This window comes from Myotis brandtii, unplaced genomic scaffold (genome assembly GCF_000412655.1).
Source record: "Myotis brandtii unplaced genomic scaffold, ASM41265v1 scaffold131, whole genome shotgun sequence".
In the NCBI taxonomy this organism is placed as follows: Eukaryota; Metazoa; Chordata; class Mammalia; order Chiroptera; family Vespertilionidae; genus Myotis; species Myotis brandtii.
Window position 1 is genome coordinate 2,331,046 of NW_005354632.1, and position 11,363 is coordinate 2,342,408.

Sequence of the window (11,363 nt, forward strand, 5' to 3'; positions counted from 1 at the left end):
AACTTAGAAGCGAAGCAGAGGAAATACCTAGAACAAGCAAATCTATGGAGAAAGCAGATGTGTGGTTGCCAATCTAATCTGCAGGGAATGGGAAGCGGCTGCTGAATGAGATGGGACTTTCCTTTCAGGGCCATGAAAATGTTTGCATTTGGCTGTTTGCCTACTTGTGGTTTCAGGATGCTCTGTAAGAACTAGAAACTTAATTCAATTCAGGTTCAGTTTCTTTGGAAAAACACTTTTGTAAGTGAGCTACAAGTTTGTGACGAGTGAGAGGCTCATTGGCTAAAGAGCTGGAAGAACAAAGCTCCTGAGGCTCCAGTCATAGTTCAGATAATTTTTTATTTGGTTGCTGTAGGTTAATATTGAAAATTTGGAAAAGTTATACAAGATCAAAAAGGGAGCTTGCCTGGAGACTTTAAGTGATGGATGTTTTTGCTTATTGTGCCCTGTTCTCATCACAGATCTGCATGAAGATCGCTCTTCTCCTCCCCCTCCACTCCCAGAAAGGACCCGAGAGTCCTTCTTCCTCGCTGACGAGGACTGTAAGTGCAGCACTTTCTCTCCAAACAAACAATAAAAATATATTAAAAAAAAAAAGAAAATGTTTGCATTTGGCTGTTTGCCTACTTGTGATTTCAGGATGCTCTGTAAGAACTAGAAACTTAATTCAATTCAGGTTCAGTTTCTTTGGAAAAACACTTTTGTAAGTGAGCTACAAGTTTGTGACGAATGAGAGGCTCATTGGCTAAAGAGCTGGAAGAACAAAGCTCCTGAGGCTCCAGTCATAGTTCAGATAATTTTTTATTTGGTTGCTGTAGGTTAATATTGAGAAGTTGGAAAAGTTATACAAAATCAAAGAGGGGTCTTGCCTGGGGACTTTAAGTGATGGATGCTTTTGCTTATTGTGCCCTGTTCTCATCACAGATCTGCATGAAGATCGCTCTTCTCCTCCCCCTCCACTCCCAGAAAGGACCCGAGAGTCCTTCTTCCTCGCTGACGAGGACTGTAAGTGCAGCACTTTCTCTCCAAAAAGTTATAGAAATAAGACTGTTAGAAGGCTAACAATAAAGTGGGACCTAAATGAAAAAGGTACAAGAAATGATTAACATAAAAATAAGATATTTTAAAAGCCCATACTGTATTGTAAAAGTAGTGCATAAAAAAGCCAAGCCAAGAATTACTGGATATATACCTATATAAAACCTGAAAGCTTAGGAAGCTATGCAACAAATTACCTTTTTTTTTTCAGGTATGCAGGCTCAACCTACAGAGACTTATTCTGCTAGCTGTCCTAACACCATGGAAAATTCAACATCTTCAAAACAAACATTGAAGACTCCTGGAAAATGTTTCACAAGGAGTAAGGTAAAAAAGATAGGCGTTTATGGAAATACACCAGAAGCTTTTCATTACTGGAAGTGTCCCCTAACCCCCTACTCCCTTCTCTCCCGCCAGCTGCCAGCATTAAGATGGAAAATTAGATTAAATATGGTCACTAACATTGTTGGTCTCATGACAATTAAAATTAATAGAAGGAGCCCTAACTGGTTTGGCTCAGTGGATAGAGCGTCAGCCTGCGGACTGAAGGGTCCCAGGTTTGATTTCAGTCAATGGCATGTACCTTGGTTGTGGGCACATCCCCAGTAGAGGGTGTGCAGGAGGCAGCTGATCGATGTTTCTCTCTCATCAATGTTTCTAACTCTCTATCTCTCTCCCTTCCTCTCTGAAAAAAATCAATAAAATATATTTTAAAAAATAAAATTAATAGAAGGAAACAAACAACAAAAAAATACAACTTAGTTTAAAGCCTGCCTAATAAAACCATCAACTTTTTTTTTTGCTACTGAAAACTTTGGGAACTATGCAAAAAAATTCCCTTTTTTTTTTTCAGGTATGCAGGCTCAACCTACAGAGACTTATTCTGCTAGCTGTCCTAACACCATGGAAAATTCAACATCTTCAAAACAAACATTGAAGACTCCTGGAAAATGTTTCACAAGGAGTAAGGTAAAAAAGATAGGCGTTTATGGAAATACACCAGAAGCTTTTCATTACTGGAAGTGTCCCCTAACCCCCTACTCCCTTCTCTCCCGCCAGCTGCCAGCATTAAGATGGAAAATTAGATTAAATATGGTCACTAACATTGTTGGTCTCATGACAATTAAAATTAATAGAAGGAGCCCTAACTGGTTTGGCTCAGTGGATAGAGTGTCAGCCTGCGGACTGAAGGGTCCCAGGTTCGATTCCAGTCAAGGGCATGTACCTTGGTTGTGGGCACATCCCCAGTAGAGGGTGTGCAGGAGGCAGCTGATCGATGTTTCTCTCTCATCAATGTTTCTAACTCTCTATCTCTCTCCCTTCCTCTCTGAAAAAAATCAATAAAATATATTTTAAAAAAATAAAATTAATAGAAGGAAACAAACAACAAAAAAATACAACTTAGTTTAAAGCCTGCCTAATAAAACCATCAACTTTTTTTTTTGCTACTGGAATGAGACAAACTGATTCCAAAGTTCATATGGGGGGGATAAAAAGAGCAAGAATGGTCAGTAAACTCAAAATATTAAAAATAGAAGTAACAGCGGTGGAAGGAGGGTCGCCTTACCAGACATTAAAACATTGTAAAGCCTCAATTATTAAAATGGTATGATATTGGTGTATGAAAAAACACATACCAACATAGCAGATGGGAAGTCCAGAAACAGATTTAAATATGTATAGGAATTTAGAATATGATTAAAGATGGATGTTTTAATTGTTGTTGGATGAATTGGATAAGCACCTGAAAAAAAAAATAGGATCCATATCTCACAGCTATATCAGGATATATTCTAGATGGATAAAAGATTTAAGTGTTAAAAAAAAAAAAGAGAGAGAGAAACAAAAACCAACCCAAAAAAAGTACTAAAGAAACTTGGAAAGTTTACTTTACAACCTGGGAGTGGGAATGACTCAAAATCCAGGAGCCATAAGAAGAGAGATTTATAAATTCACTTAAATAAAATAGAAAATTTCTGCATGGCAAAAAATAATAATAAAAATAAACTTAAAATCAAAAGACAAGGAACAAATTGGAGAAAAATATCTGCAACTGGTATCTTAGCCAAGGAGTTATTTCTTTTTTTATAAATGTATTTTTATTGATTTCAGAGAGGAAGGGAGAAGGAGAGAGAGATGGAAACATCAATGATGAGAGAACCATTGATCGGCTACCTCCTGCACGCCCCCCCTGGGGATTGAGCCTGCAACCCTGGCATGTCCCCTTGACTGGAATCGAACCTGGGACCCTTCAGTCCACAGGCTGATGCTCTACCCATTGAGCAAAACCAGCCAGGGCTTTTCCTTAATATATAAAGGCTCCTAGAAATTCATTGATAATGATAACTCTAATAGAAAAGTGGGCAAAAAAACAACAACCACCACCCCATGATCCAATAGTTTAAGCAAAATAAATATGCACGATCTGCCCTTTAAACATTTGACATGTTCAACCTCACTCATAATAAGAGAAATACAAATTAAGACCACTCTGACATACTGTTTTTCATTCATCAGAATGGAAAATTCCAAAGTCTGACTACATTCTTTGTTAGGCAGACTGTGAAAATAAGCACATGCCTGCATTGGTGGGAAAGTCAAGTGGTGTAACTTCTATGGAGGACAATCTAACAATATCAAATGCATGTACCCTTTGACCCACTTCTAGGAATTTATCCTTCAAATATGTGTGTACATATATGAAACGAAGGGTATACCAGGCTATTTACTGAAAAATTATTTATAAGAGCAGGCGATTAGGAACAACATAAATATTAATCATTACGGAAATTGATTAAATAAATCATGGTATGTGCAGAAATTGGAATACTATGAAGGTTAAAAAATGAGGTCTCTCTCACTATATTTATTATAATTGTTAACTATTGCTTAAAAGGAACAAAATCTGATTTATATCTGTATTCTGTATTCATATGTAACTGGGAGGATACATAAGAAGCTAATAACGATGGCTTTATGTGGGGGAGGGTTAGGAAACTGGGTAGATGGAAAATAAGAATGGTAGCATTTTTACTAAGATAACTTGAATAATAAATAAATTATTTATTTCTTAAAATCAAAATAAATTTTTTCAAAAAAAGAGAATTTATTATATATCTATTATGTAGAAGAATACATTTCTGTTCGGTGTTAGGAAAATAGAAATGTCATAGAGGACATCTACCTGCCCTTGAGGACAGTTAATCTACTGGAACAGAATGCCTACATAAGAAACATTCTGAAAATTATCAAGAAGCATTGAATATTATGGAACAGATTAAAAATGTACGTGCTAAGGATATGTGGAGAAAAACATGTGGGTAGGTTATTTTATGTGGAGAAAAGAAAAAAAATGTGGGTAGGTTCTTTATGAACGAGGCAGAGTCCATGGGTTTGCTGAAAGAAAGGTGAAGGAAGTGGCATGGCCAACAGTATGGAGTGGACCCTAGGAAACGGAGTGGAGATACGGTTGATAAACATTCCTGGCTAGCATGGGAGTGGCTGTGTGTCACAGCTATCTTCAGAAGGCATCGCGGATTCTGGAATGGTCCTAAAAAAGAAATGTAGAAACTGTTTTTCCCTGATATTCTGATACACTATTTCTAAATACATAGTGTCATTCTCATATGGGTGGGGAAAAGAGTGAAATAAAATCAAGTGGAGACTGCACTGAGTTTAAAATGGCAAAATGGTTTTGTGCACTTTGATGGCTCTTATTAAAGGAAATTAATCCTTTTGACTGACATCTGTATTTCTACTTGATTAAAGTAGTTTGGATTTCACACCAAAAATCAACACTTTCCTTTTCTTCATTTTTGCAGAGTTTGAAAATTTTGCGGAACATGAAAAAGAGTAAGCTTCTTTATACTTATTTTTTAGAATATGTATACTACTTTCATGATTATTTAATTCTTCCTTATATAACCACTCTATGAAAAGTTAATATTATTCCTAAACAGAAGCTTGCTTGGGTCCTATGGGTCAGATCACCCCCAAACATTGCACTGTGCTGGGCTCCACACTGATAATATAATACTGAGTACGGAGTGAAGGGTTGGGCAGGGGTGTGTGGAATAATAGAATGATGTTTGTCACTTTCTACTCATCCTAAGATGCTGGCACCCAAGTGTGTTATTTAAAATTCCCAGCAGTCTACCCTCAGATGTATTTTCTTTGAAAACAGTCACAGCAAAGCATATTGTGAAACAAATGTGTTGATTTAATAAAGTAAGCAAAGTATTGACTCATTTCTATTTTTACCAAGTATTATTAGCAATAGTCTGTTGCTTACTACTTTTGCTATATTGTAATGAAAACAAACTCAAAGACTCCTGAAACGGTGGGAATTTGATTATCTTAGAAATCCTTATTTATAACTATAAAGTATATAAAACATGGTGATACAATTGTTGTTTATATATATGTATAGATTTATTGATTTCAGAGAGGAAGGGAGAGAGAGAGAGAGAGAGAGAGAGATAGGAATGTCAATAATGAGAGAGAATCATTGATTGGCTGCCTCCTGCACACCCCACACTATGGATCAAGCCTGCAACACAGGCGATTGAACTGTGACCTCCTGGTTCATAGATCAATGCTCGACCACGGAGCCACGCTGGCTGAACGATGGTGATACAGTTTTACAAATTTGATCAATTTGGTTAATCATCAAGGACCAAACAGCTGGTTGGTATTTTAGCGAGGGACAAAACACTGAGAAAACTTGATGTAAAGTATTATCCAAGTGAGAAGGTTTATAGCTGAATCTTACTCTTTTCTCCTGAGATTTCCACTCTATCTTTCCATAAACTTGTGCCAGTCTGCTCTCATTGCCACCACACTTGATCTCTGAAATGAACTGATTTCTCACCTATGATGACTAAGTATAATGGAAAATAAGATGGCTAAAGCCAGTCAAAAGAGAATTTAAGCATTTCAAGAGGAGGAAATTATAGTATAAAACAGGAGAATTAAACAACTAAAAAAAAAAAAAGCAATGAGTGACTTGAATAGCCAAAGATTGATTTAATCAATTTAGCTTACGAAATACACAGGTTTCTTTTTCTAAAAGAACATATCAGCCCGGCCGGTGTGGCTCAGTGGTTGAGCATCAACCTATGAACCAGGAGGTCTTGGTCAAATTCCCAGTCAAGGCACATGACTGGGTTGCAGGCTTGATCCCAGTGGGGGACTTGCAGGAGGCGGCTAATAGATGATTCTCTATCATCATTGATGTTTCTGTCTCCATCGTCAGTGCCTAGCCCAATGCTTGGCATATAGTAAATATTCAATAAATATATTTTTAATTGAATCTGACTGAAATTCAGTATGTACTTTAGTGATTCATACTTAAGTACCTCCATGAATGGGGAGATGTTTCTAGAATCCTAGTATTAGGTATGTGTATATGAACATACACAGTCCTAACACTGTATTCTGAAAATGTTGAAAACAAAACAAAAAATGACTATTTAATAATTTCTCCCAGTTATATGCTGCTTCTTAGAAAGTTTATACAAACCTGAAATTATCTTTTTTCACTGCTAGACAGTGCTCCCGCAAAATGTGGGACATGTTTTCACTGGATTGCTTTCAAAATTGGGCAGAAACTGATACCTTAATATTAAGGTTCTGGGAAGAGAAACACTATATATTTTAAGCCTACCAAGAAGTAGCTAAATGGCAAAACAAAGAAGCATAGTGCTATGGGGAAATGAGATTCTGGGCCTAACTAGAATCATCTATAATGGGAAAAAGGCAGACTGGAAAGTGAAGAAAGATATTACAGGAGTAGAGGATAGTGTAAGAAAAATCACAGACTTTGCCATGGATGATCTACTGTGGAGAACAAATGATTTGAGTAAGGGTGTGCATGGTGATGGGTGGTGAACACACAATAGAATATACAGATGATGTATTATAGAATTTATCCCTGAATCCTATACAACCTTATTAGCCAATGTCATCGCAATAGATTCAATAAAAAGGTAAAAAGTTATCTCAGTTTGTCTTTATTCTTTCCCTCACATTTTTTCTTTTCATTCTAGGTCTCTGTACTTCTTCCTCACCAAACAAGCCTGCAGACTCTGTTCAGTCAAGTAACTCCAGCTCCTTGCTAAATTTTGGTATGTGTGTTATTTTACAGCACAGTTTATGTTTACCTAAATTATTCTTTTATAGTATAAGAGATACAACTTTAAATAGGATTTGAGGTTGCATGTATAGGTCCTTATATTCTTTTTCATGCAATTTATCTTTTTATTTTTGACCCCAGCTACCGCTTAACATCTTACATACCACTATGTATTCTATTACATGGATTTGCCTAGCATATGCAGAAAATAAAGCTAGGTAACCAAATGGTTCAGATGTAAGCAGCACATGAGTTAGTATGTGTCAGGCATTGTGCTGGATGCTTTAATAAATATCTCACTGATGCTTTCAGCAGTTCTGCAGGGCCTACCCACAATTTTGCAAGATGATGATGCAATGAAAGGTTCAGGAACGTCTTCAAGCTTACCATCCTCTGTTCTCCTTTTGTATTTCAAATCTTTCATTGCTCACTTTGCACTCCTAAAGCTGCTAAGTGTAAGAGAACCTTGAAAATATCCTCCATCAAAGAAAAGAGAAGTCATATGTTGCTGAAGTGATAAAGAACCAACTGTCATTACTCTTCATATATTTTGAAAGGACGAAGAAAAAGCCATCATTGGTTGTGCAACATTTTTGCATTGTCCTTCTTTGCGATAGGTGAGGGGGGAGTGTTTGAGGGAGAGATATAAATGATTAGCTACATACTTAGTTCTCCAGGATTGTTTATTACTTTATTTTTTCGAAGCTTTTCAAACATAAGCTCTCAGTAAATGGAGGGCTTTCTGGACTGAAGCAGAAGTATAAGTGAATTTAATACAATCTATATGTATAAAAGCCTAAGCGACCGAATGACCGAACGCCCGGACGACTGAACAACCAAATGACCGGTCGACTGGTCGCTATGATATACACTGACCACCAGGGGGCAGACACTCAATGCAGGAGCTGCCCCCTGGTGGTCAGCGCGCTCCCATAGCCAACCTCCTGCGGCCCATCGCCCCGGCCCGCCCCAATGGCCCTGATCAGGTTGGCTGGCCTACCTCCCGTGGCCCTGATTGGCCCTGATTGCTGGCCAGGCCAAGGGACCCCAGCCATTCACGAATTTGTGCACCGGGCCTCTAGTAATCTTATAAAGCAACTAGAGGCCCGGTGCACGAAATTCATGCACTGGAGGGGCCCCTCAGCCCAGCCTGCGTCCCCTCACAGTCCAGAGCTCTTGCAGTCAGGGATGCCTCGCTCCTTACTGCCTGCCTGCTGCTCCTTAGCGCTGCTGCAGAGGCAGGAGAGGCTCCCACCACCACCACTGTGCTCGCCAGCCATGAGCCCAGCTTCTGGCTGAGCAGTGCTCCCCCTATGGGAGTGCACTGACCACCAGGGGGCAACTCCTGAGTTGAGTGTCTGACCCCTAGTGGTCAGTGTGCATCATAGCGACCAGTTGTTCTGTGGTTCAGCCAATTTGCATATTAGGGTTTTAATATATAGGATAATGCTTATTTTTCTGAAATTGAAATTTCCCAGTTTTATTTTTTTGATAAGTTAGTGGTAGGTGAAAAGATGTAGATAAAGGATTTTATTTTGCAAGTCAAATTAAAATATAGGCAAAGTTCATGAGTAGACTTTTTTTCCCCCCAAGAAACACAGATAAATGGCCAACAGGTACATGGAAAGATGCTCAACATCATTAATCATCAGGGAAATGCAAACCAAAACCACAATGAGATGTCACCTCACACCTGTTAGAATGGTCATTATCAAAGGCAAGAGACAAGTGTGGGTGAGGCTGTGGATAGAAATGTAAATAGTCCAGTCACTATGGAAAAAAGTATGAAAGTTCCTCAAAAAATTAAAACTATAAGTACCATATGACCCAGAAATTCTACTTTTAAATATAAACCCAGAGGAAATGAAATAATTATCTCAAAAGAGATACTGCACCCCATGTTCACTGCATTATTTACAGTAGCCAAAACACAGAACTCATGTGTCCATTGACAGATGGATGGATAAAGAAAATGGATAAAGGTAAGTTATAGATGTGAATATTATTTATCCATAAAAAAGAAGGAAATCTTGCCTTTTGCAACAACATGAATGGACCTTGAGGGCATTATGCTAAGTGAATAAGTCATACATACTGTGTGTTCTTATATGTGGAATCTAAAATGGCTGAATTCATAGAAATACAGGGCAGAATGATGGTCGCCTGGGCTGCGGGGATGGGGAAAAATTGGGAAATATTGGTTAAAGGGTACAAACTTCCAGGTATAAGATGAGTAAGTTTTGGGGATTTAATGAACAGCATGGTAACGATAATTAACAGTACTATATTATACACTTGAAAGTTGTTGAAGAGTGTAAACCTTAATCACCACAAAAAATGGTAATTATGTGAGGGGATAGAGGTGTTAGTTAACTATATGTGCATCAAATCACCAGGTTGTACACTTTAAACTTAGATACAGAGCGGGGCAAAGTAGGTTTACAGTTGTGAGTAAGCAAAACACAGAGCTTATTCTTGTATTATTATTTATTATTGTGTTGTTTTCCATCCAAACAGCTGTAAACCTACTTTTGGCCCACCCTGTATGTTATATATCAATAATATCTCAACAAAGCTGAAAAAAATATGCTGAACTACTAAAGACCATTATACCAGGTTTCTTTAGCTAATTATTACCATTATTAAATTTGTAAGTGTTCTACAAATATAAAATGTTATTAGCATTCTATTGTTATCATTTCAGCATTAACTTAATTACTGTTATGCCTTTACAATCTATTACTAAATTGATCAAAGATGCTGCCTAACCTTTAAAAAAAATCCATGTGTTTGAATATATCATAACATACTCTAAAATCCATGTATTCATATTTATATAAAAACCTTTTTCAGTTTTATTTTAAAAATTTGTACTTTTTCAATAACAGTTGGTATACAATATTATATTAATTTCAGGTGTACAACATAGTGATTAGAAAAGTAATCACCTGGGTAAGTCCCATCGGACACTATACATAGTAATTAAATTATTATTGACGATATTCCCTTATTCTTAGAACATGATCACCTGGGTAAGTCCCATCTGACACCACACATAGTTATTAAATTATTATTGCCTCTATTCTATATCCCCATGACTGTTTTTTACTGGCAATTTGTACATATTAATCCTTTCCCCCCTTTCACTCTCAGCTTTATTTTTGTTCCCAGGTTTTGCAAATCGTTTTTCAAAACCCAAAGGACCAAGGAACCCACCATCAAATTGGAATATTTAACAGAACTGTGGACTATAGGCTGCAAGTGCACCTGCAAAGAAAAATTACCAGAACACAGCTAGCTACAGTAAAGTGCTCTATATTCGTAATGTCAACAGTGCAGATGTGGTAATGTGGTAACAGCTCTTAAGAAAAGCAATGCGCAATTAAGTGCCAAAAATTTTACATTGAATCTCATTTACATTGGGGTTGGAAACAGCAGAGAAAGTTTGCCACTTCAGCCACAGGAGAAATGGATTTTTTTCATTTTTGGAAGTTATTTATATTTGACTTTACTTTTCACATAAATATAAACTTGAAGGATTGGTAAGAATTGGATCTCAATTAAATGTCTACATTGTCAGAATTTACTATAAAAATGTGTTTTAAAACCTTATCTTGTGGTTGAAATACAAAATTACTGCTTATGACAATGACTGTCCCCTGGGAGTTATTTTTGCCTAAATGGAGTATACCTTGAACATCTTCCCAAATGTTGTGGGAAACTAGAATAGTAAGAAAAGAAGTTATATTTAAGAGAATAAAATATGTAAAAAATGACTGTAATCTTTTTATTTATATATATCAACTAACCAGATGTTCAATTACATCCCTGATAAGTTTTAACCAAAGTTACTCAATTACCAAATCTAGAATGATGAACAAAATAGCTATCTTTTGGTAGCATTTTCTTCATTTCACAGGTTCTGTGTAAACATGTGCGACCTACAGCCAATCAGAAGCACGACTAGTTTAAAGTGTTTTTTTTTCTAAATGAATATGGATCTGACATATTTTAAGGGTATCTGATCTTTCCAATCTAATTTTATGTAACAAATGTTAGTAATTATTACAAAGGATTCTCCAGAGTTCTCCGAAATGATTTACTGCTTTTAATTTTTTTAAAAAGTCTGTGGCTTCTAGAAGCATGGGATACGTAGTATTTTCACTGGGAAGCCCAGTGCAGGCGAGCGCTG

At 37.0% G+C, this 11,363-nt stretch overlaps 1 protein-coding gene across 4 annotated transcripts in view; it reads left to right on the top strand.

Moving 5' to 3' along the window:
- The window catches only part of PTPN22 (protein tyrosine phosphatase, non-receptor type 22 (lymphoid)), a 54,746-nt gene extending 43,799 nt beyond the window's left edge, over positions 1-10,947 (top strand). For all 4 annotated transcript variants that reach the window (XM_014534568.1, XM_014534569.1, XM_014534570.1 and 1 more), the window contains 5 exons: positions 462-542; positions 1,250-1,365; positions 4,860-4,890; positions 7,086-7,163; positions 10,343-10,947. In XM_014534568.1, coding sequence (XP_014390054.1) covers positions 462-542; positions 1,250-1,365; positions 4,860-4,890; positions 7,086-7,163; positions 10,343-10,407 — 371 coding nt within the window. In that variant the 3' untranslated portion in view covers positions 10,408-10,947. The remainder of the gene's footprint in view (positions 1-461; positions 543-1,249; positions 1,366-4,859; positions 4,891-7,085; positions 7,164-10,342) is intronic.
- The last annotated feature ends 416 nt before the right edge of the window (positions 10,948-11,363 follow it).